Here is a 27757-nt window from a genome sequence, read left to right as displayed (position 1 = left end):
TGACTGAACTGACAAATTATGTTTCTTATCTTACAGGATTTTTAATAATATATAAAGCTTTGAAGCAAAGCTACTATACAATTGATACACTTTTATGACTTATGTATGTACTGAACAATATTGATTAAACAAAAGAGTTTTATTTTATTTTATGGAAAAGTTTTCTTTTCAGGTATTAATACGGAATAACTATGTCTAGCATCGTATTATATCCAGTTTTCTACAAATATAAATAAAAATATATTCATACTTGTACATTTTATATCCGCAGAAAGCTGTTTATAATACGATGCGATAAATATTTTTTTTGTATTTTTGTATTTTAATATTTTAACACTTTTCTGAAAATAGCTTGTTTTATTGTTGATAGCCTTCATAATGATATTAATGTTGAGAGGCTTCGATATTTTACACCTTTACCAGTGGCTGCGCCCATAGATGCTGCTTAGTTCTAGGAAAAGTTTAAATGAGGGGGTTTGCAAGTTTGTCTTACCACACTAAAGTAGAAAGGAGAGAAATTTATTGTTTGGTCAAATTATAGGGATGTTCCAAAATCTATAAAAACTTTACGTTAGGGGTTAGCAAGGTTTTCATTTATGCAGACACACAAAAAGGCATTATTTTACTTTTTTATCAAGAATTGATATACGTTTCATAGAAAGGTTTAACTTGTTATTGCTTCACTACTTATGAAGATAATTGTCATTGCTATTCTTATAACCTACACTAAATTTCTTGTTAAAAGCAAAGGTTTTTCTAAATTAAGGGTCGCTCCGGCAGTACGTCCGCTTTCCTATCCAAAGATGCTTTTAATATAAATTTAGAATTGTTTCAAACTAAACATAATGATTCCTTTTAATAATTATAATTTTTACATCAAGATAGTTAACTTAACCCTTAACGGTCGTTTAACGCCCGCCCTTCCGTTTTTTTCTATCTCATTTTCTGTGTGTGAAAGATAAAGAGCCCAAACTGCTTGACTTTTTAAGTATGGGTAAAACACATAACTGAGAGTTGGAATTTTTTGAATATCTCCATCCTGGCGGGCACAGGATGTCGGCAAACCTGGCAGGGTGATCCAGGTAAAGAGCAAAAAAATTGTTTCAACTTAAACAAAGCATTTTATCTTACTAAAATACTAAATTATCCTCTAGTAGTACATCCTTATATGAAATACAGGTGTTCAAGTCAATTTCAGGTTCCAGGTATGATCCTGCAGGTCCCGATCCTCCAGGTCTCCAGAAATTTTTAAAAGGCTCCTGTGGCCGCAATTTTTTACTTAAAGACTTCAAATTTTTAACTTAAGCTTTTCTCACATGTCTACATAACGTATTAAAATTTCACAAAGATCCGCCGCCGTTTTCCCGCCGACCGCCGACCGAAAGATAAACATTTTCTGTGAAAAAATTGTTCTTCTAGCTTCAAAATTAAGAAAATTACAGCCGTTTGAAATTTTTAAGTGAAAAAGGACCTAAAAACAAAAGTTGTTAAATAAAAGGGTGAAGGAAGCGAAAATTGACTTTGATTCACTTAAGGTCGGAAATTCATCATAACACAGGGGACTTGCACATAGTTTTTAGCCCTCTAGCTCTAATAGGAACTGAGATAATATGGGGGGGGCGTTGAACGCCCCCCCCCCCCCGACTGATTAAGGTGCGGCAAGGGGCCCGACCGTAAGGGGTTAATTTCCATTTCCTAAAAATATTGTTAATAGGTCATAGCTACGCTCCCTATGGGCATTATTGTCCTGCTAATATTTAGTGTCTTCGCTCCATTTGTTGTATTCCTAATACTTTATGCCTAGCTAAATGTTTAACAATTTAGATGTTACGCCTAATATATAAAGGAGAATAGTTGTTTATTGCATCGTATTATAGACAGGTTTCCGCGGATAGTAAAAGAAATATTATTACCAGTTTTGTTTGTCCCCAGAGGCCGAAGTCCCAAGCCAATAAAACTTGTATTTATTTTATGAACTTTTATTTTATTATTGGAGGAAAATTATATAAATTATGATATGAAACATAATTTTGTCTTATGGCTAATAATTGGTTAATAATCCAGGGGATATTGATCGGCTTCAAAGCCATACTAGAAAACATAATTCACAAATAAGTAAATGAAGCTGCAGTTTTTGTATTTTTAGAAGCGAAGCTTATCTATAATTAGGGCCAGTCCTTCTGAAACAAAAAGCTCTTATAGTTAACAAAAGTATGTTTTGACAGTGTGATTCCTGCAATAGTAAGGTACGATTTAGAAATCGTAGCATGTCATAATTGTTACCAGAATTTAACATCCAAATGTACATACATTTAAAGCATGTTGATTTTTAACTTTGTTGATACTTTTTGTATGATTTAAATATTCGGGAAAAGCCCCTTTCGTGGCAACGCCACTTAGGGGGCGATTCGTCGCATTTTATTATAAGCGAAGCACCTCTACAATCAAGTCAAAAAATGTAAGTATGTCTTGGCTTAAATAGTGTTATATAACAGTATCACATAATAAAATCATTAGGTATATTTGTAGAATATACTAAATCATATTTTTTTAAAGCTTTTTATAGTGCCTATACAAAATATGACGTCATACTGACCTACAATTGGTTAATTAAAAAGTATACTGGCCTTAAAAGTCATTGTATTGCCTGTATTAACCTATTATTGGTCATTTGCATTGTATGACGTCACTATTTATAGGCAATATACAAAGCTCCCATTTTTCCTTTATTATAACCACCCCTGCCCCTTTTCCTCAACAAAATTGTTTGGCAAAAACATTTCAGACCTCAGAAAGATAGAATGAAAGACAGACAGACATTTGGAATCAAAAAATAGTTTTGCTACCAGAAAGAGTTTAGATTAGCAAAATACCAAGAATGATTTGAAATTTAAATCGCATTTAAACTAAAATTTAACAAGCTTAAGTTAATCGGATTTAATATTAAAGTGTATTTTTTATCTTCATAATATAGCAGTAAGTTACCTATTTATTTAGTTTTTTAATGTTTTGTAAGATCTTGTTAACGACTGGATCAATCGCTCTAAAATTTTGATGGATTTGTATAGGGAGGTTTTAGTCTTTCTTTTTCCAGAGGGTAGATTAACCTTTCTTTGTTACCATCTGTAACTATTTTATCTATTTTTCTAAAAGCTCTACGTTTTAAAATAAATGAGAAATAAATTTTTTTTATGAACTAGTACATACATTACGTTATCTGTGTAACTTATGAACTAATTATCACAAGTTTTCTGATGTCTGTCCGTCTGTCTGTCCGTCTGAAGCTTAAGATCTCAGTAACCACTGAACCGATCGGATTCTACTCTTCAGGGTATATACCTATTGGTCCTGTGGTGGTTTCTTGGGGGGGGGGGGGGGGGGCGGGACACCCCCCACCCAAATGAAAATTTTCTCTCACCCCCCCCCCAAAAAAAAAAAAATGTTTTCTGAGGAAACTACTTCACATAAAATTAGCAGTACCAGAAATTTTTTTATTTTACTTTATTTTTTAATTACCTCTTGTGGCAAAGCCCCTAGAAGCTAGAGGCGAAACCGCTAGTCCTTATAATAAAGTTACAGGATCTATGTGTAACGAAGGATCCCGCTAACCACTGAACCGAAATGGTTCTTCTTTTAAAACCAATATTTAAATAAGGAGAGGGGTTGACTTTCCCCCACCTCAAGGACCCTAGAGGTCTCTAGGGGCGTATCCGCTAGTTTTCATTAAGGATAAAATTTACTTTTCTAAAAGTTCTTTCACTTAGACTTGATGTAGAAATATTCCAACAAAAGCCTGATTTTGGGCCAAAACTGACTTGCTACAGAAATTATAAAAATTACTATATCGATTCAGCTATTTTCAACAAGATCTTCGTGTAAGGACAATCATTCAGTAACGTTAGCATATTTAGTATTCAAAGTATCATATCTAGTATTCAAGCTTACAAAAAAATAGTATCTACATAACCGACGAAGTTGGGCCATACTACTTTTATTTTAAGAATGGATTATAAAGATGCTCGTTTTGTATATAAGTAATTATTCTAAAAATTTAGTTGATTGGAATTTGAAAAGCAGACAACCAAATAAAAATATTTGAATTTTAAAATATGAAAAAGAAAAATCATTTTTTTTGTGGAATATGGAATAAAAATTGAAGGAAATATTGTAAAAGAATTTTTGTGTGCAACCAAAACAGGAAATGAAAAGAAAAACATTATTGAATAAAACATATGAGATATTATCTACCATTAACTTTTCTTCATTTTATTTTTTACATTTTATATGAAATATAGAATGATGTCTATACGTACATCTGTCCTTCAAATTACGAAACTACTAAAAAAGACACTAGTCCTAATCCTATCTATAATACAAAGTAGAATAATGTCTGTAAGTCCGTATGGCTTAAGATCTTAGTAACCACTGAGCCGATTGGACTCTACCCTTGGTTTGACATCCCCGAATTCCCCCCCAACCCCCCCCCCCCCAAAAAAAAAATGTCCCCCCGCAATTTTTTAAAATTTCTTTTTAAAACTAAAAGGGAAAAAAGGAATTGGTCGACTAACAACTCCCCCCAATTTTTTTTTCAATTTTTCTTTTTAAATCTAAAATTAAAAATACTTGTTGTCAAAATCAACCCTACCCCCCTCCCTCCCCTCTAGGGGCGTAGCTAATTGTTGGTAGATTTTTTTGGTTTTATTAACGATGTGTTTTATAGATGTTTATATACGTCTTTTTTGAGTGGCAAAGGGGGAGGAAAGGAATGTAAATTAATTCAATCGACCTTTCTTGCCAAAAAGACATTACCTTAATATGACAAACATTTTAGATTGAAGAAACACTTAAAAATCAATTGCTCGGAAGAGAAATATAGATTTGAAATATCCATAAGAAGACAGGGAGGCAGAGAACATTGGGCTGTATCTAACAATAGTTCCCAAAGTTTTATAATAACATTTTCTTATTCGTAGACATAACAACTTTAGGGACTTTTTAATTGGTTGGTTTACTAATTTGAATGTTCAAACGTTTCAATAGAAGGGGTAATTTTGTATATCATCATTGGGGATTATATCAATTTATCGGCCATCGTCTAATCCCTTGAGATCCCTGATAAGAAGCCATTCCTGTCCTTAGTGACTATTACTGTATGACAGTATACTTCCTGACTGAGCTAATCTTCTACTTAATTGTCATACTAAAGTGACTGGTTGTCTATAGGTAATGCAAATTTATTTAAATCCATTGTCCCGAGTGACATATTTCCTAGGTAGAATCCAGGGAGTGCGGGGACATTGGGCTGTTTATTACACTAGTCCCAAAGGTTTAATAATTAAGTTGTCTTGTTCGTTGGCTTAACAAATTTAGGGTCTTTTAGAGAATTTTGATTGGTTGGTTCACTAAGTTGAGTGTCGCAATTTGCTTTAATTTCATAATTAAAAGACAATCATCATTCATTTGTCAGTATGTACTTCTTTACAGTGAAGTTTCGTTTAGGTTTTAGGAGAGGTTTTTGCTATTTTGGGGGAGGATACCTCAATCCTACCGAGATAAATCATCCCTGGAAATATTAATTTAAACCTTTTTTTAAAAACTAAACTCGAAAGAATAGGGTCGACTTTAAACCCTGTACGGCTTTAGGGACGTAGCTACTAGTACCAAATAAAATGATTACAGCGAAGCATCTGTTTTAGTAACAAAACATATTATAAGTGTTTGTGTATGTCTGTCCTTCAGTCTGCAATGCTGGGATTGCTATAATTTTAATTTTGAAAGTGTAAAGGTAGTAAAACAATGCATGTAAACAGTAACATAGCAAGTTTAAAAAGACAAAATAATACCTACTTTGTTTATGAATTTTTGTGTGGAATTTGAAATCAAAATCTATAAATACGCATTGAATACATTCTTGACAAAAATAAAGCATAACCTCTTCATTTAATAACACGTACTTTTGATATTTACTAGCGGCTATGCCCCTAGAGGCCTCTAGTTGCACTTTAAATGTTTTTGTTTGTTAAAGTATCTACGATAATTCTTTATATTACGATATCTCTTTATGTTACTCCCAAATATTAAATTTTTTTTCTGATTTTTTTGTCATTTCTCTTGGGAGGGTGGTGGTACCCTCCCCCAAAATAGTTATAAACCTTCCCGGGACCCATGAAAATCTACCCTGTTAAGAAGAACCCGATAGGTTCAGCGGTTAGCGAGATCCTTCGGTACAGACACACAAACATCCTGTTACTTTAGTATAAGGATAAATATGATATTGTTATTATAATTTTATGAATAGGAAAAAACAAGTGGTTGAAAATGACATAACTAAACTACGTTAAAACTAAGATGGCATCGGCCATAAGTAGCAAAGCTCAAATAATCATGGAATAGCCAATCGGGCAAAGTAAGTTATATAGCAGATATATCATATTTAGAAGGCCATTTTGTAAATAATAATAATTTAAAATAATCTAAGCTTGCACATTAATTTTCACTGTAATGCTATCTTATTTTTTTTGTGTTATTATCTTGATTTTCTCTCCCAAAAATATATCTAGGTCGGAAAAACGTCACTATGTTGAACCTAAACTTATTATGAATGAATCTGATTTTAATTTGTATATCTTTGAGAATTATTTGAAACTATACCAAGCTATCCTAATACATGGTTTGGGATTTGGAATATGAGAAATAATGCTTATGTAATATGTATACTTTCCACAAAAACTGTTATAGGAATCTGCATCCTAAGTTTGAAATCTTTAGGGCATTTCTAACATGTATAAATTACAAAAGAGCTAACCTTTACGGATGGACGGACCGACCCTAAAATTAGAAATCTTTGCTTTTAATGAAAAGAAAATGTTGTTTAGTCTGATGCAATCTGTAAATATTTTTTCTTATTGAATAGAATTTTCCAATCTACGTAAATGGAATTCACTTGTTAAAGTTGCATCACATCATATCTATACAAATTCCTCCAAAAATATTTTTTAAACAAATTGTGTAAACTAGAATAAAATATCAAAAAGAAGTACAGCACAACAATTAATAACAATTGTTCAGTATGGCTTCGAATTTGATTGATATCCGCTGGTTTAGAATTAGTTTTCATACCTACTGAAAAATCTTGTATGGCTTCGTATTACACATAAATTTCCACGATAATTAAAGTAAATGTCATAAATTTAAAACCACTTTTGTTAGTCCAGGCATTCGGCCCTTCGGGTCCAAATAAACTGGTTTTAGTTTTTAGTTTTTTTATTTCATATCTGCGGTAAGATGTCTCATGCGATAAATAACTATTATCACAAGAATTGATAATATAACACTTACTTTAAAAATGCTAACCCAACCAAAATTTTGAATATTTTTTTCCTTGTTGTTGTATAAATTCTTACCACTGCATGTTGAAAAGTTTGACCGCCAATTTTCATCTGCTAACCCTCCCCCCCCCCCCTTCCATTACAATAAATAATTCAGTTGTACATAAACTCTCAAACAATTAGGTACACCATATTTCAAAGTAAAAAGATTTGGATTTTATTTTGTTTTTAAAAATTCTTTTTTTCAAAGTTCTTAATATTTTTAACTTGTTTTTTGTTAAACTTATATTAATTTTAACTAGTATGAAGCTTGTTGTTTTCTTAAGAATTTTTGCAAATATGGTTATTATTTTATAGAATTGAGAAGGCTTGAATAAAGCGAAATATATTTTCTACAAAGAAGTGTGTTCTTCCATGTGTAGTTAGCTCTAGCCGCGCGTTTTTTTGAGATTTACCATCCATCCATAGAGCTCAAGAAGGTTGTCACAGCCTCCTACACAAGAAGAAGCAGAAGTTAGCGATGCTGTCCACCAGATGCTACGCCCATCTGTTTGAGATGAACATCTACATATCAACATACCCAGCGTCCTTGTGAAGTTATCTTGTGACTCCTTCAGCCATGCAGACTTCTGGTAATGATTATATTTCAAAATTCTTAACGATTTCTGGCTTCAGACTGTTGTATAACCAACACTACTAAATTGTCAAGAAATCCAATAATAAATTTGCTACTTGTGAGTTTTTGCGAAATTGCCTTAACAGTGATGTAATCCCAAACACTTTCAAAATACGAAATAAACCGGCAAATTTTGGCTCAAATGAATTCAAACAATTATGGTATGAAGAATCTAAAGAACAATCAAAACGTTGGATACAAAATTCAATTGATGACATGAATGACTGTTGCTTAAAATTGTACAGGGAACAAGATAAATTGAGAGATAAAATGTTATGTTTAGTGACATCTATTGACAAGCTGAATCTACAAGAATTTTTAGTGAAACAAAACCGAAAACTTTTGTGTCAAGCATTAAAAACTAAAAACAATAAGTTAAAACACATAATATCTCTCTCAGAAACTACAGATACGAGCCAACAAAACGTGGACAACACTAGAGTGGGGACCAACAATGTTAGAGTGACAAAAAAGAAGAATAGACCAGGGGCGAGACAAAGAAAATATAAATCAACAATACTTAAAAGATTACAGAAAAAACACCAGTCAACATTGTGTTTAATTACTCCAGCATTGATTTAAGTGATGCAGCTATTCGAGCTCTGAACAAAGGTCTAAATTTTTGTATCAAACCTCCAAATATAGATATGACAGAAATTTTATCAGATCATTTAAAATTCAGTCGACGAATGCAATGGGCAGAACAATTCTACACTGATGATGTTGAACCTGAGGACAGTAATTTTATTCCATCAATATTTAAACAGGAGAAAACAAATTTTCCAAATCGTGGTAATGTAGCTAAACCATTACAAACTTTCCTTAATACTGTAGAATCTAATTTACAAAACAGAACTCTGTGGAACAAAAAACACCTCAATCCAAAAATTAGAAATCTACCAGAGGACGAATTTGAGGCCCTCCAGAACCTAGTCAAGCTGCAGAAAGAACGCCAGATCATAGTTAAGCCTGCGGACAAGGGCAGTGGTATAGTTGTGGTTAACTATGATGATTATGTAAACAGCTGCAATCAACACCTTCTTTCTTCTCAACAGCAACCAACTGGGCCACCGCTACCTTACTACAAACCATCATCTGTAAAGGATTTGGATACAATGAAACACCAAATTGTTTCTGTATTAAAAGATGGGCTAAACAACAAATGGATAACAAAATCCGAATTTAATGCCATGACTCCTAGTGACAAAGGCCCAGGCAGGTTCTACCAGATTTTTAAGGTTCATAAGGAACATGAACCTGGCACTATCCCCCCAGGCCGTCCTATTGTTTCTGGTAATGGATCAATTACTGAAAACATATCAAGATTCGTTGATTTTCATGCAAAAAAAGTCATTCATCAAATTCCTGCCTTTATTGAAGATACTCCAGATTTCCTCAGAACACTGAAAGATTTCAATGACTCTGGAAACATTGAAGACACGGACATTCTGGTGACCATGGATGTCTCTGCATTGTATACAAATATTCGCCATGATGATGGAATATCTTGTATGAAATCTGCTCTAGAAAACAGACCAGACAAAACTGTACCAACACTCTTTCTAATTCAACTTCTGCAACTAGTCCTCACATGTAATATATTTGAATTTGACAAATCTCTGTTCCTGCAAGCTTGTGGCACAGCCATGGGCACGGCTTGTGCTCCAAACTATGCAACAATAATGATGCATAGTATAGATGTCAAGATAAAAAATCTAGCAAGGCAAGTGGCAGCTGGCAGAAATCCCCTAATTTTACTGAAAAGATTCTTGGATGACCTGTTTATGATCTGGAGAGGCAGTGTGGAGAATCTACAAATGTTTTTAGAATTGGTCAATACACTCCACCCCACAGTTAAATTTACAAGTTCGTTCACCTGTCCTTTCCCTTGTACCTATCCTGCTGGATTTGAACATGACTGCTTCTGCCACTCAAGCCGATCCATACCTTTCCTGGACACATTAGTTACCATCAAAAACAAAACCTTGGTCACAGATATCTATAAAAAACCTACAGACCGTTGCCAGTACCTGTTGCCAACATCAGCACATCCTGCACACATTACCAAAAATATTCCCTTCAGCTTATGTTACAGACTAGTAAGAATATGTTCTGAAAAAAACACACTAATCCAACGACTAGATGAACTTAAACAACTGCTTCTTTCTAGAAACTACAACCTACAGATAATCAATGGTGCTATTGCCAAGGCTCTAAATATTGATAGAAATGCGGCCCTGGAAAAGAAAGTTAAAGTATCAACCAAGAGAATACCATTTGTTATTACTTTCCATCCAGCTCTACCTTCAATCAGCACAATCCTAAAACAAGGTTGGAAAATAATGGTAAAGGATGAGAGACTGAAAAAGATATTTCCAGAACCACCTTTAGTTGCATATCGTCAGCCTAAACACAGCTCTCTCCGGGAAATATTGGTGAAATCAAAGCTACCTGAACGTGAAAAAAGAAGTGTCAAAGGTATGAAGAGATGTAACCTACCTAACTGTCCCTCCTGCCCTCATGTCCGTGAAGCCAAAGTTGTCTACAGCTCAGCAAATAATTTTAAGGTACCTATTTCTACACCAGTCAGCTGCTCTACAAAAAATCTTGTTTATGTTATAACATGTGATAGGAGAGAATGCAAATACACACAGTATGTAGGAGAAACGGGGAAACAGCTTAAAGAAAGATTCAAACAACATTTAGATTGTGTCAGATCTCAAAATGAAAACTTGAATAAAACTGCAGTTGGGGAACATTTTAATCTTCCTGGACACAGTGTTGCCAACATGAAAGTATCTGTTATAGAAAATTGCAGGCAGGAGTCAGCCATGTACAGAAAATGTCGAGAATCCTTCTTCATCAATAAATTTGAAACAAAGCACCTGGGGCTGAACAGAAAAATTTAAAATTATTGTTATTGTTATATATTTTTGTTAATGAAAGTAAATTTTGCTAATACATGTTGTTTTTTCTTGTAACATAATTTATACCTATTTGACTTGCAAATTGCAATATTTTTTTTAAAAATGCTAACCCAACCAAAATTTTGAATATTTTCTTCCTTGTTGTTGTATAAATTCTTACCACTGTTGAAAAGTTTGACCGCCAATTTTCATCTGCTAACCCTCCCCCCCCCCCCTTCCATTACAATAAATAATTCAGTTGTACATAAACTCTCAAACAATTAGGTACACCATATTTCAAAGTAAAAAGATTTGGATTTTATTTTGTTTTTAAAAATTCTTTTTTTCAAAGTTCTTAATATTTTTAACTTGTTTTTTGTTAAACTTATATTAATTTTAACTAGTATGAAGCTTGTTGTTTTCTTAAGAATTTTTGCAAATATGGTTATTATTTTATAGAATTGAGAAGGCTTGAATAAAGCGAAATATATTTTCTACAAAGAAGTGTGTTCTTCCATGTCTAGCCGCGCGTTTTTTTGAGATAACACTTACGATTTCAAAAATCTAGAATGATACATTCATGACTAAATCGTTATCATATAATTAAATTAATTTTTAGCATTTTGGTCAGTTTGACTTTAAAATAACATTTAATTACTTCCTGAACAAGATCAGTCATATGTGAAGTTTCAAATATTATTTTGACTCTGTAAATGTTCAAGTTAGGGCAATAAACGGCTAATTTTTGTTTTATTTGGGGTCCGTGGGAAAAAGTCTGATAATATCGGGTGTAAGGGGTTTATTATTATATTTCCATATACGAGTATATACTGACCCTTGTCCGAGAGGTGTGAAATAGTCCAAAATATAGGGGATATAAAATATTAAAATTCTGTAATATCTCACTACCCTTCTGGACAGAATATAAAATATTTTTTAGCTAAATATCATGTGATTTGCATGATTAGGAATCACGGAACCTTGGCATATTTTCTAGAACTTTCTTGGCTTTTTTTGTAGCTTAACGTTAATTAAAAAATACCGAAATTATAAGAAGCAAAAAGCGGTGCATATTTTCTAACCCTGTCGGGTAATCATTAAAATTTACTTTACCTAACCTAACCTAATCTTCATAAGCTACTGTGAACGTACGATGAAGCCCGCAACTTCGTTTTTCTTTCCATGATCCTAATTTTCTACTAATACTCCATTTGCAAAATATGCGAATTTCCCAAAACTGCTTCTGATAAAAATTGTTTTAATACTTCTTTTTTATATAAAATAAATATGATTGATATTATTTTGTTTTATTATCTATAATATAATTGGCCAAAAAGCCTTCATAAAGTGTTATAAAGAGAATATAGTATCACTGAAGATTCATATATTCCAACTTTCAATATGTAACTTTGAAGCAATTTTGTTTGTTTTCTACATTACCGAATACTTTGTGAAATCAATTCGTCTCAAATGTAACTTTTCTTAAAAATAGGTTTCTAAAACTTGAAATATAATTTTTAACTTTTCTTACCAATGAATGATGAAAGTATAAATTTAAGAACAATTTGAAATATTTACCCTCTAACGGCTAATTTATTTACTATAATTTCATCGTATTAAATCCAAATTTAATCTTGTTTCTCCCCCCCCCCCCATCCCAATTATTACCATACCATTACCAGGTTGGTTACGATATTATATATTTGTTTTTTATCCGTGGTTGAGGTTGAGGTTTTGATTTGAGCAAGGGGTCGAACTTGAAACCTTACTTTTAATAAAGCAGAGCTTTTCTATGATTAGAGTTGGTATGTCCGTCAATTACGGTTAGGTATGTCCTTTAAACAGTATTCTGTATTTAACAATTTTACAAAAAAAATGACGTATGATTTTGTCAAAAATAATACATTTATAAGTCCAAGCAAACGAATGAGAAAACGTGATTATAAAATGTTGGGTACCAGTATAATTTACACTTTACAGTCCATTCAATCCCTACTTGCCTTCCGGGTTTTTAAAAATGGACAAACAATGAAATAATATGAAATATATACATGGATATACTGAGAAAGAAAATTTGTAGTTAATTTAGCTTGCTAACACAGAACTCGTTTATTGTTCATTAGTTCATCTAGTAGAAGGGGAGTGGGTAGATTGGGGGGTGGGGGGTATGGTTATTTTAGCCAGCTATGAGTTTCACTTTATCAGAATACATGAAAATATGATGCAGCATCCAAGTAATAATATTTCCGTTGTAGTAGCGCCTCTAAAATGGAATGGACACACACACAAATAATCTATGATTCATACCCATATCAACAAGGATCACAACATCCATAAAAGCGAAATGAAATGTAATTTAGAAGCCATATTGGAATAGATATTTATCCTATTTATTAACGAGTACTTTTAAGTCAAGTTTTTATTTTTATATAATTACTGACCCAACGGTTTGAAATAGATATTTATCGCATTGTGCCGTATATGTAATTTAGAAGCCATATTGGAATAAATATTTATCCTATTTATTAACGAGTACTTTTAAGTCAAGTTTTTATTTTTATATAATTACTGACCCAACGGTTTGAAATAGATATTTATCGCATTGTGCCGTATATGTAATTTAGAAGCCATATTGGAATAAATATTTATCCTATTCCTATCATATTATAGACAACTGACATTATTCTTTTATTTTAGTAATTATGGGAAAATTGAAACAAATTTAAAATGCACGGAAAAATGTCTATAAAAAAAACTTAATTATGAAATAGCTTCGCTCCAAAAAAAATAAAATACTGAAGGCGAAGGGAAACAAATCTAAAATCTTAAATATATATGAACATAGCTTTGTAAGTATGTCTGTCCAGTAAGATCTCGTAAATTTACGTAATATTCATTAAGATTTAAGAAGTTTTAAATGAAAAATAGTGAAGTGAACACAATGGAAATTCTTTTAGCTTGGACAATATACTCCCCCCCTCCCCTATTTAAGAAGGGTTGACCGATATGAAATTCTATATTTAAGAAAGGTTGACCGGTCACCGATATATGAACTTGATTTATGACGTTGAGAGTTCAACGATTGATGAAAAGCTATCGCAAACACACATATTTGTTGTATAATTGTATTATATAATATGCCTCCGTAATCAATATGATAAATAAATTAGAGAGTTCAACGATTGATGAAAAGCTATCGCAAACAGTAATATTTCTATTTTCATTCAGGCAACGAGCTAGAGACCAAGGATATCTGCATCAGCGGTATAACTGCCCTTGATTGTATCCATGCATACATACACAAACTCACTAATGGCCGTATATCATTGAAGCAGCTCAAAGATCCCTACCTATTTGTTTGGGATCATTTAATTGCTAAGAAAGGTAAGTATGAAAAGACTAAATAAATTTTAATTAAATTAACTTTTAAGCTGCTAAAAAAAATTTATAATTTGATTTTTATATTACAGTATAAAAAACTAATTCTATTTTAATTAAATTAACTTTTAAGCTGCTAAAAAAATGTTTGTAATTTTATTTTATTTTAAGTCGGGCTCCTTGAAGGCGGAAACAAACAACTAGCCCCCACAGACGAACAATTAAAGCTCTGGGTGACCAACTGTTATAAAAATTTTGTCGATATCTTGAAAAATGAGTTGAAAGATACAGGTAAAATCTTAATCAGAAATTTATGTGTTAAGAACGGGGGGTAGGGGGGGGGGGGAGTTAGTAACCATTGACATTTGAATTTTTATTTATAAAACTTAATAATTTGATTATTTTATTTTTAGCTATCCACCTAAGCATAGATTTTGGGATAGTATTCGTAGATTTTCTTGCAGGTATACATTCATTTATTTTAAATATTATAATATTATATAATATATACAAATAACATGAACTTACAATTTTATTTTATTTTCAGTTACAGCAACGTTTTTGGACAAGAACACCAATGAACCAAGAGAAGTTTTATTAAGCTGTGAAGAGGTAAAGAGTTTATCCTTATTATTATTATCATTTCATTCAAATAATTTAAAGTTCATATTGCAATTATAAATATTAAATTTAAATTATAAGCATAAATATAATTTTTTGAATATTTTAGATGCCAGAGCCTGATTGCACTGGCGTGTCCATCGTGAGAGCTGTTGACAAAATTCTGGCCGCTTTCAACCTTACCCACAAGCAGTTATTGTCATGCACTACAGATAGTGCAAAGAATTGTATCAAGGTTAGTTTAACTTAACTTTAATCTTTAACTTTCAAATTCACCCAATTTTTATCAAAGTTTAATATTTTAAATTTATTTAAAAAGTAGTATTTATAAAACTAATAATAATCAACAATTTTTAATTTTTATTTTTTTTATTAGTTCATGGAACTGCTGAACAAGGAGCATGGATTGTCCAGAGACGAATTGGAATTCCTGGTAAAAAATGGTGCTCTCTTGTCAAGTTTGGACGAGTCAGGAGACGAAGGTAATACTAGTGCTGAGTCTGAGCAAGAAGAAGATGTTCTATCATTCTACAAGAACACTTTTGAAGCTGCCAAAGAAAGAACTGATGGTAAGATTATGATATTGACATGTCACATTGTCATCACATTTAAAACAAAAAATTTTAATTATTGATATATTAATTACAATTTATATTTCAATAATATGTCTTTTTGTTATGTCAGGTATTGAAGCCGCAAGAAAAGTTGCACTTCAAAGTGCAAGAAACCATGGAGTTATGGTTGAACTTCCCTGTTTGAACCATCAGTCGGATCTGGCTGTTGAAGATTCCTTGGAAAAGACAAAGGTAATGTAATAACTATTTGTTTGTATTTGCCTTTATTAATAGTAATGGTTTTGAAAATAGTAAGGGTTTTGAAGGGTTGATTGATTTTGTATTTAGGAAAACGTGGATTACAGAGATACGCTGAAATATGTGACAACATTAAATGGGAAACTGCGCAATAATAAGCGCTTAAGAAAGATCTACAAACGATTCAAACAACGAATGTAAGTGTTATTTTTTAACCAATGAGAAGCCAGTTTCAACAATTATTTTTTTTTAAATTCAAAGAAAACATTTACAATTAACCAATGAGAAGCCATTATTAACTTTTAAAATATATCTTTTTTTTAGACTAGTGAAGCCATGTGATACAAGATGGAGTTCCATTGTGAACATGTTGATCCGTTTCTTCGAACTCTTGGAGAATGAGGACTTGCTGAAAGCTGTAAAACAATCACTGATTGATCAAAAAGGTATACATATATTACTCACAATACACATTTGTAATTTTTTATTTGGTTTGGTAACACAAAAATATAAATAGACAATAGTTGAGTTGAAGTATTTTTTTTTATGTGGTGATACAAATTTGTAATACTATTTCTTTTCAAGTATTTTTTTTATGTTTAGTCAATATTACATGGCCTACTCAAGAACAGATTGGTCTGTTAGCAGATATCAAAGCTGTCCTGGTGAAAATTGATGGTCCAATCACCAAATCTGCACAAGCCCTGGAAGCAACCGTACCTAGCATGTTTGCTAATCTAGAAACTGTTCTTTCAAATCTGGCTAAACTGGGTAAAGAGAATAACAGGTTGGTTTTTAATTTTTTTAGTTGCAAAAAATGCGCCATACTAAAGATATAACAAATAAAATGTAGAAAAGTATTATAGGGAGGGGAGGAATATAAAAAAAAAACATATAAAAAAAGCTATTTTATTTTATTTATATTTTTGCAGGTTTGCTGTCACAATGTATGACAAACTGAAAGGACGTGTAACAAAAATGCTGAATTCTCAAGGTTGGAAAGCGCTGTTGTTTCTGCACCCCTACAGCAAGACGTACCTGGAGATGATCGTAGGCGACGGCGTAAGTTTTAGGCTTTCTTAAAATGAGATATTTAATGGATTTTCATTTTATCATTTTTGATTTTCTATGATAAGGAATAAGAATAAAAAACATATCAAATAGCTACAAATAATTTTCATTTTATCATTTTTGATTTTCTATGATAAGGAATAAGAATAAAAAACATATCAAATAGCTACAAATAATCGTCATCCTACAACAGATATTATATCAAAATTTAAAAGAATATATGACGTCAGAAAAAAAATAAAAAGTAACCAATGAGAAGCAGGCATTTACTTCTGGCGGCTGCCGCTAAAAGTGAACACTAATACTAGGTAACAGGTTCGAAATTGAGACTAAGTTTTATAAGCTTTCTTAAAATCATGAGATAGATATTAAAATTTAAAGAATAAATTTTTACAGGAAAAGAAAATGCCCAGCCAGCTAGTTGATGAGAAATTTGCCAAAGAGATCCTGGATGATGGCTACGAATTGTCCAAGTTAATCGGTGAGCGCGTTATTCGTATCCAGTTGGCTAAATGTAGCGAGACCGAGGACGAGGACGAGACTGACCAGGAGAATGGAGGAGATACTACCAGCATCGAGGACGAGGAGGAGGAGGAGGCTCCAAGCAGTGCTGCAACAACAAACAATGACGAAGATTCAGAACCCGATGTTTTCGCTGTTTTTTTTGAGGAAAAAAAGCAAAAATATCAAGAAGAACAACAAAATAAGAAGATAAAACCAAAGAAGAAGAAAAGCAAAGAAGAACAAGTCAAACTTCTGAGGACAGCCATGTACACAGGTCTGGAGAAATGGCGCAATCAAAACGCCACAAACCTTGTCGATTTCTACAGAAAATCCACCAAAGGAGATAAGAAGAAAGGTTCAAGATCCGCAACCATGGATCTAATCCATGGTACTGTGAAAAACTTATTGGAAGAGGACCAGTATCCAGCCGAAATCAGGGAGCTATTGGGGAACCTTATCCTTCTGCCGGTCAGCAATTCGAGAGTAGAAAGAATATTTTCCCATCTCAAATTGCTTTTCAGCAAAAGGAGGTATAACCTCAAGGCCCAAATGGTTAAGGAACTGATGTTCCTCGGCTACAATAACCTTATTCCCAAATCAAACGTCAAAGATTTTTTGTAAGCTGCTAAGCCATGAGCCGTTTGCTTTGAGATCAATCATTCTTCTTGTACATATTTTATTTTTAATACATCTATATTGTTTAACTTTAATAATATTATCAATAAATTATGAAGAAATAAAATTGAAAATAAACGTATAATTAAAGAATCATAATGGCAATGCATTTCTATTTTCAATTGTGTATGAATATTATGAAATAAACTTATTTAGTACAGCTAATTTCTTATTTATTTATCCATAATAAAAATTCTTTCTTATATAGTGATAAGCGTGACCGCGATGGCGCGTCAACTCGCGGTTGCGATGGTTATAGCTTTCCCCGCACTCGTTTCTCCGTCGTCTTTCACTCGGTACGGGCTCTCCCTCGTCCGACGAATTCCTCTCTTTCCATAAATTTTGTTGTTATATAGGGGTTCTAACGACGCGCTTGCGTTATGTGAAAAAACAAGTAAAAAAACGGGCAAAAGTATAATATTTTTGGGAATTATTTATCAAAAAACAATTAATGCTTTACTAATATGCATTTTTCAAGTAATTTTCCAGCTCGAAGAGCTATATAAGACAATTTAAGCTTATTTTATTCATATAACTAGCACATAAATCTCACTAGTGTGAGCGCTCTAAATGGTATTACCTTGGTATGGGTTTACCTTGGCAAATCAATCGATCAATGAAATGTGAATTTTGCGAATCACGAAACCTTCTTAATTCAATCTATTTGAATCTTGGAATTTGAAATATGAATTTTTTTAACCTTTAATTTAACCAATTTAATTCAAAGGGGGGTAGAGTGGCGACCTCCCCCCCCCCCAAAAAAAAAAACGTTTCTTATCAACAACTTTAGGGATTTTAAGTTAATTCTGATTGGTTAGTTCTTTAAGTTGAGTGTCTAAACGTTTTAACCACTAATTGTAATCTACAATAGGGATAATTTTGTGTATCATCATTGAGGATGTACATTAATTTATTGGCCATTGTCTTATCCCTTTAGATCACTACTAATTAATACATAATGACCTTTTTTTGATACATAAATTACAGTCTGTAGTTAACCATAAGTGGTTGAAACGTTTGGACACTCAACCTAATGAACCAACCAATCAAATTCAACAATTCTGCAAAAGTTGTTGAAGCAATGAATAAGAAAACCTTATTATAAAACTTTGGGGGACTAGTAGAATAAACAGCCCAATGGAAGCAAACCAGAAAGTCATTTGAAATAATGTTTTTGAAATAATGATTCTTAGGACAACAAAACACAATGTTATAAGCGAATGATAAAGTCTAAAAATGAAAGTTTGAATTAATATCAAGACCTAACAAGGATGACAACATCCATAAAAGTAAAGATCTGAAACGGTAGGACAGACGAATATTAACTCTTGTAGAGTGTCTGAACTGAATATACAAAATATAGATTGTAATAGGAATCAGTCATTGACGTCACAAGAAAAGAAAAGTAGGATGTCTTTATTCATTTATATTACTAAAGAAAGAGTAAAGACTCCCTTGTGTGCGTGCAAGTATTTAAATATAATATGATTTATTGTTATTTGATCTTTGGGTCAGCCACGGTGTTCGTACAAAAATGTTTAAATAAAAAGAAACATATTGAATAGCAATGTTTAAATATAACAAAAAACACAATGATTTACTTTTATTTATGTAGAAAAATAAGACAAAATTTTAAAAACTTGAGTATTTGGTATATTATATAAAGAGCTAATTTTCATTATTGGTGCATCATTGTAAACCCTCCCCCCCCCCCAAGCCGCGGGAATTCATTAAGAATAGATAGAATAGGAGGAGAATTATGAAAATAAATTTCCTATTTTAATTTTGATAAGACAATGGCTGATAAATTGGTGTAGGCATTTAGGATATTTTCAATTCATCATTTATGCATCATTGTAAAACAACCCCCCCCCCCCCCCTCGCCGGAATTCATTAAGAATATGATATCCTGGACCGGCTTTGTAAAGTCACAGGACACGTATGATATCTATGTTTATAGCCCCCCCCCCCCCCCCAAGGAGTGGAATAAATAAAGTATAGCCGTTTGAGTTTCCTAGTTTAATTTTGATAAGACAATGGCTGATAAATTGGTGTATTAAAGGATGCAAACTTTTTTATTTTAATATCCGTGGAAAATTATGGAAAATGCAGCGGATATTAATTGATTTCAAAGCCATACTAGAAAAGCTTTTCTTTCATTCAGGGTTCGGCAGCCATAGTCTCTGTGGCTTTTCATATTGAATAAAAGGCAAACAACAAGTCAAGTCATGACTAACTTTTAAAATCATTGGAAGAAACATTCAAAAAAAATACACTTAATTAAAGAAAAAAGTTACACTTACATGACAACATACAATGGCCGATAAATGATGAGACACAGTCTTGCCCCATCTGTAGATAAAATTAGAGGTTGAAAAGTTTAGACACTGAACAAAATGAACAAACCAATCAAAATTCAATAAAAGTCCCTAAGATCTAAAGCCAACGAAAACATAATTAACAAGGATGACAACATCCATAAAAGCACTGAAACGGTAGGACAAAAAGACATTAACACTTGTATAGTGTCAGAACTGAATAATCAGAATATAAATGTATAAGAGTCGAAGCAAAATTGAACGGAATAAGGAAAAATAGATTATATTTATTTCAGTACTTACGAGATTTAGTGAATATACATCAAAAATATATTCACCAAACCTTATTCTAATTTAGCGGGTATTGAAATATTAAAACATATTTTTTAATATTTGTTGACCAGCTGAGAAGGTAACAAGATATTACCCTCTGTTAATATATATTAGTATATTCAGATTTTCAATTTAGATATTCCCCTTCTATGTGTTAGGAAATATTCCGAAAGGTGTGAAGTTTGGACTTCCGGGGTACATGGGATATTAAGAAATTTTAATATATTTACGGGAAAATAATATTTACAAAATATTGATAAACAGTAATATTTCACTACGAAATCACCCTAGTTTTGATTTATTTAATATTTTTCAAGAAATATTCAAACTTCAAATATGATTGAACAAGATAATTATAGACTTGATGGGCATTGCTATAGGGAACCTTATAAAATACACTAACCCTCAACTGTATGTTGCAAAAAACCCGAGGTATTAGGTGTCAGGGAGGTGTCAGATTCGAATCTGGTAATACTAGAGAAGTTAAAAATGGTACCTACTTCTACTATGTCCTAAACTATGACACGTGACCACCAGCAATCTAAGGGTTGGTTGTCTGTTGGATGTTACTTAACCTGATATCCGTGAGTGTTAAATTACCATATCTCATTACAAGGAGATGATGGCTTCTTCAAAAGATCATGTTAAAACGATGTAGAATTCTGCCCCAACCAGGTAAATTAGGTATGTATACTAAAAGTATTGCTTAACTAATTTGATAATTTTTTCCTATCTTTTAGTGAAAAGACTTTTGTTTCACTCTAGTAAATTTACCAGCTTGTTGATTTTATTCCATACCATAAGATTACCACTGTGTAATACGTAGTGTTCTTATCTTAAAATTTTCGATGTTTCTTGATCATAATTACATGATATAAATATTTATTATAAATTACACATTTTTAAATTTTAAACTTTTAATTTCATAATTCTAAGTAACTTTTAAGTATGTCTTAAAATTCTCCTAAACATTTCAATCAAAATTGTCCATGAAAAAAAAGCTTTGGTGTTCTTGACTGTAATCCCGTTTCTATACAATTAAGTACCCTTACAGAATTGCCTTAATTAATTGGTTTATTCAAATTACATTTAAATTAATGTATGATTATATTTCTTATAAAAAAGTTAAATAATACATCAGCAAAATCCTAAACATGTATATTTGTCAATTGGAAAATATTTTTCAAATTTTCCATAGGATTGAGAAGACATTAGTTTAAAAAGTGTAATACTTTGCTTTTTTCCCTTACAAATTTTAATTGTAAGAAATATTATTGAAAATAGGAGTCAAAATCAAAATGGAGACAATTTTTTTTTAGATATTTGCTGCTTTAAAATTTGCAAATATATTAACATCTGTTTATCAATATAAATAGATTGTGAAACGTTTTAATTTATCAGTTAAATCAAAGATCTGCAAGATGAAGGTAAAATTACTATTCACAATAGATTCAGAATCTTATTCTTATATAAAAACCTCTTTTATAAAAAAAATCAAGTCTCTTAAAAAAATATTGGATAACTTTTGAAAGGTAATATTAAATATAATTTTTAGAAATTAATTTTGTGGCTCTTTGCTTTTGCTTTAGCAACACCAATTTTTTCCCAAGGTATTCAAATATTAAGTCATTTATCAATATTTTAATCTATAATGCTATAATACTAATATTTTTTTTTTCTTAAAAAGCTAATAATGGAAATGGTACTTGTAATGGTAAGAATTTTGAAATTGAATGCATAATACAATTTTTTAATAAACATAATCATAGCTAGTAAACTTATATATTTATAAACTGATTAGTTAATCTAATTTTAATTTTGATTATTTTAGTTTAAATGTTTTTAGTTTCACCATGTGATGATGGATGGACACATTATGCAGACACAGGTCCTTATTTTTTAAAATTGAATACTAACTAATAAAATCCTTCTTCCAAAGAGAAATAATTTATATAGATTTTATGTTTTTCTAATAGACACTATTGTACATATTTCTAACATTTTGTCTCTCATTTAAGTTGTGTTTAAGGTACTAGTACATATTTTTAACAGTTGTCAAATGCAGAAATATGCTTTTGAAGATTTTTTTTTCATATTTTTTCAAATTCAAGTAAAGCCAGATATGAAAAGGAGCTGAAAAAAATCACAAAACTAAATCCCATTATTGATGCCTATTTTGCTCTAAGCACAAACTACCAATGTTAATAAGCTTAGTTTAGAACTCCTGTTAACAGGAATACCTGGATACTCCCTTCCCCCCATAATATGGTAAAATTTGATTTTCTGGTTTACGTTTCCAGGAAAATGCCTGAAGGTTGTAACTGAGAAAATGGATTGGGACAAAGCTGTTACAAATTGTCATTCATTAAATGCTGAACTTGTCACTGTACATACAGCTGGGGAAAGTCAATTTATGGATTGTAAGTTGTTTAAATAATTGTTATTTCGAATCTTACTACCTTATTCCTGTATATATGGTAGTAAGTTTTTTTTGTCTGTACCTGAAGTATTCCATTATTACTGAAGCTTCCTATAGGTTCCTAGATGGTTTAAGGCCATTTTCATACTTTCCTTACTCCACCAAATACAGATCACCCGGGTTCTAGGAGCTCAGCAACTAGTTTTCAGCAATTCCTATATGATATCATTATTTTAATCATTTATATTTTTCTAGGGATACTCAGTACCACTGTTACTAGGATGTGGGGTTTCTACATGGGAGCTAATAACATTGCTCGTAATGAAAACCTTAACTGGATGGATGGAACAACAAGTATTTTTATATTTCAAAGTTTACTAAATTTTAATATATCATGTTTAAAATCTATTTGTATAAAATTTAGTGAATTTTACAAATTGGGCAATAGATGAACCAAGTGAAAATAGATGGAGATATCCAATGTGTCTAGGGGTAACTAATTCTTTTATTTCAATAAATGGTTATTAGATAATATGATTAATCAAAATGATTAAACAAATGATCATATCTCTTCTTTTCATTTCCATTTGTAATGGTGATGGTTGCAAATTATATACTTATATTTCAAAGGTACCCTGAAATATAAAGTAGTAAAGTAATTTTGTATGTAGCCTAAGATCTCAATAACTACTGAACCTATTGAGTTATCCATTTTAGGTAAGCTTCATATAGGTTCCTGGATAAACTTAAATTTTATATCTTAAGTTTTAGTTTAGGCTATTTTCCTCCTTTCCTTACTCCTTCTGATAGAGAGCTCCTAGATGCTAAGAGGACAGCTGCTTATTTAATATATTGTTTAAGCACTAAAAGTTGGAATTTTAGTGGGATGAGGGCAAATGGATGAGTTTGGCATGTTTTAAGTGGCACAATTCAGTTTGTCAGAAACCAGGTGATAAAAAATAAACTAGAGTTGGGCTCGATATAATTATCTTGCTATTGGCAAGGTTTATTAAATGTTTTATTTACTTTCTTTTGGTTATCTGAATTCTGACTATTAACCCTATTCTTCCATTATCTTCTCCCTGGCGATTTCTTTCTTTAAACTATTTTAGGATCTTAATATTTTCATTTCAAATTATCGTCCTGAAAGGGTTAAAATGTTTAGTTAACTGTTAAATTTTAGTTCAATATCTGATTACATTACTCAAGTAACGCTAGTATCAAATTATTTTAAAACTAAGTTTTCTTTTATTAATTATATTATAAATTTAAATTTTCTGTTTTATGGATAGAAATTTAATACTGCAATATAATTCGAATAGCAACATGAAATAAAAAAAATGAATTTATTCTTCATACAGTAAAATAATGGGTCTGATCGTTCTGGTCAATGAGAGTTTATTACGGATTATTGGAGCACTATGAGTTTTAAACATTTATTGCTTGGAAAACTTGAGATCATATATAGACATTTATTTCCTATATAGATCTGTCATGGATCTTGATGCAATAAAGTAGGCTGTTTTGTAAATGATATAAATTGGAAGATTTCATTAAACAAAAGTTCCCGCAAATATAAGTATGAAATAAGTATTCATTTACTTAAATCCATTTTTATGTTACACTATTATTTTATTTAAATTTCAGAAAATACATGTGAAACTGGTAATAGCAATGGAAAATGTAAGGATGGTAAGATTTATGAATTATTTTCATGGATTGGCAAAATGAGCTCTAGGGGATGAGGAAAGGCTGGGAAATGGCCAATGCTTCCTCGGTATCATGTACCTGTAGCATTCTTCTCACTTCTGACCATAATACACCTCTTTGTATGATTCTTTTGTGTTTCTCTTGGACTATTATAACTGTGGTATTAATAACATGTTTATTTTGGAGTTGTTAAAAAAAATATAATTTTGTAGTTTCATCATGTGATGAAGGATGGACAAAATTTGAAGAAGGAGGTACAGTATCTTAATTAACTAATTTGTTAATAAATAAAATCTAGGTTGTATAAAAGTTTTCTTCATACTATTCCAAACATACAATTGCTATTTCAAGGAAAATGTCTGAAGGTTATAAGTGAGACAATGGATTGGGACAATGCTGCTACAAATTGTAATACAGAAGAAGCCAAACTTGTTACAGTACACTCACCCTCTGAAAGCCAATTTCTAAATGGTGAGTTGTTACATTAAAATATATTATAAATTGGGTAGAGAAAAATATCTAACTAAATAGTTTATTAAAATATATTCATTAATAAATTGCTAAATCATAGGCGTAGAGTAACATAACTTAAAATTCAGTAATGCTAAACCGCACCGTTGTTACTGTGGATAATGGATTCTTCATTGGTGCTAATAACATAACTCGATATGGCAACCTTAACTGGATTGATGGATCTGATAGTAATTATTTTTAACTATTTCCTGGTTAATTATATTAATACCTATGTAAAATTGTTAATTGTTCACTGATAGTATCATATACCAATATTTTTCTTTGATGCTCTTCTAACTACTATTTTTTTACTTCAAATTGGATATATACTAAATAGTATTCTAAATCTGATAACATTTAAAACAAATTGTCAAACTTAGTGAATTTTATGAATTGGAGAATGGATGAACCTAAAGAAACTAATGATGGGTATCCAATGTGTCTAGGGGTAATCAAAAAACTTTTTTCATAATTCTTGATAATTGTTATAAAAAGAGATATTTCTATAAAAAGTGGTAACTTACATAGAGCAAATTGCTTTACCTTAATCAGATTCTGATGAAAATATCCCAGGGTAAAATCCTATAAAATTTCTAGGTTTGCTTTTTAGTTGAGGTCTCACACACCTCTGTAGGAAAAATTACATTAAATAACTGCATAAGATTTTTAAAACCCAACTCTTAAGTGAGTCTAAGAAATTTTAGGATTTGGCACTTCTTTTTGTTCAAATTAAAATCTTTATTATTTCAAAGATTAAAAGAAAATAAATAAAAAGTTTTGAATATCAGGTTATTGGAGGAAAATGGATGAGCTTGGACTGTGGCAAATGGCACAATTCGATTTGTCAGAAACCAGGTTATTTTCTAAAACACATTTAATTGTATTTCTTTTTAATTCTTTTTAACTTATGAATTATTTTAGCATCCGTTTCCAAGTCCCAATGTTAGAAAAGTCCGATTGGGTAAGTGATTAATTTTGTACATGTTGATTGTTCTATTTGATTATCATATTATGAATTCAAAAATGAAAATTTGTCATTTATGTGCACAAATTATATTCTTTGTGTTTTAGGTAAAGAAAAAAGTAAATATTTTTGTGTGATTTCAATATGTTTGGCATGAATAATTTTGTAAATATTAGATTTTAATAAACTTTCAAAATTTTATTATTTTCTGTGTATTGAAAACATGTATTTTAAATATTTACAGACCTTAGTAGTTTCCAACATTGCAAACATCCAATCCAATCCATGGTAATGAGTTGCCCCTGTTTTTGGTCAAGAAATTCCCTCTATTCTTACTTTTGATTGGCGAAATACAGTCGTATACTACAAAATAATCTTTGTACACACCTTGGACTTGTAAACTGTTTATATAGGAAATATCCTACACTTTGAGGTGTCCTAGTGTACCTACTTCTCATACAATTTTGTATCTAATTATAGTAAGGCTAGTCTTGCCTCTTTTTTGATATTCAACCAATTATTCATATAACATTGTTTGTAATATCTTAGAAGTTAATCTTATATAACAATATCGAAGCAACTCTGTTCCAAATGGTTCAGCTATGAGATATCAGCAGCAGTTAAAATTGTTTTCTCGGGGCTAAAAAAATGGTTTTATTTATAATTTTTTTGGGGGTTTATTTTACCATCCCCTGAAAGCTGTCTATAATATGATGCGATCAAATTTTTATCTAATTTATTTTTGTCTTGGAAATTGCCGTGAACGTTTGCAATTCAAAATTCAAAAATTACGCAGGTACATCTTCTTAATGTATTTTTGTTTTTCCAATATTTAAATGTTTTCGTCCATTGTCTTATCCCTAAAGGTTTGTCCAAATGAGTTTATTTAGTGCTAATATAAGTTTGAATCATATACACACTTGTGACAAATGCACACAGAAAAAAAGACCTAAAATAGTAAAGTTTCTTGTACCATAAGGAAATAAATTGTAGCTGTTAAAATCTAGGCTTTCATCGGAAACAGTAAAAATGTCTGACTATGACGTCAGAAAAAATTAACAATTAACCAATGAGAGGCCGCTATATATTTTACCATTGTGATTACTGGCTTCTCATTGGTTAATTGTTAATTTTTTCTGACGTCATAGTCAGACACTTTTACTGTTTTCCTTTCATCCAGAAATGAAAGTTATTCAATTTCGTTGTTGTCGTTAAAAAAATAAAAGTAAATTATTGTTTTTTTTTCAAAGGAAATATCTCTCGCTCTTTCTATCCAACTAGTTTTATTATTCTGGGGAAAAGGGATGGGGGGTATCACCACCCTCGGATTGTTTAACCTCCATAGTTAGCCGCAGATATTATGATATTTAATCAAATTTAATATTTTACTCCAGAGCAGAACAAATATTCATTTTCACGGTGTTTCTGTAAAATAACTTATCACTTTTTAGCAAAATAATACCAATATTTGGTTGCAATTTTAGGGTGGTTTGCAGGGTCTAATATTTGTTTCTCCTTCCCTATGCGAT

At 31.3% G+C, this 27757-nt stretch overlaps 1 protein-coding gene across 1 annotated transcript; it reads left to right on the top strand.

Moving 5' to 3' along the window:
- The first annotated feature begins 22010 nt into the window (after positions 1-22010).
- LOC145304100 (C-type mannose receptor 2-like) lies at positions 22011-26229 on the top strand. Its single transcript, XM_080145862.1, has 15 exons — positions 22011-22049; positions 22178-22232; positions 22310-22336; positions 22469-22510; positions 22923-23042; positions 23297-23395; positions 23466-23533; positions 23924-23990; positions 24689-24733; positions 24964-25005; positions 25103-25222; positions 25351-25452; positions 25645-25712; positions 26053-26119; positions 26186-26229. Exons 1-15 carry the CDS (start codon positions 22044-22046, stop codon positions 26209-26211), a joined length of 954 nt encoding a protein of 317 aa, XP_080001988.1. The 5' UTR covers positions 22011-22043; the 3' UTR covers positions 26212-26229.
- The last annotated feature ends 1528 nt before the right edge of the window (positions 26230-27757 follow it).

The sequence above is a fragment of the Acartia tonsa genome, chromosome 13 (assembly GCF_053477335.1).
Source record: "Acartia tonsa isolate MP-2025a chromosome 13, ASM5347733v1, whole genome shotgun sequence".
NCBI lineage: Eukaryota > Metazoa > Arthropoda > Copepoda > Calanoida > Acartiidae > Acartia > Acartia tonsa.
Note: the sequence above shows the minus strand (reverse complement) of the source record. Positions and strands in the feature narration are given on the sequence as shown.

Excerpts from the sequence above, each read along its gene's own strand:
- LOC145304100 (XM_080145862.1), top strand. Across the intron at positions 22,337-22,468 it reads TGGAAATGGTACTTGTAATG|TTTCACCATGTGATGATGGA; the intron begins GTAAGAATTTTG and ends AAATGTTTTTAG. Across the intron at positions 25,006-25,102 it reads GACAAAATTTGAAGAAGGAG|GAAAATGTCTGAAGGTTATA; the intron begins GTACAGTATCTT and ends TGCTATTTCAAG.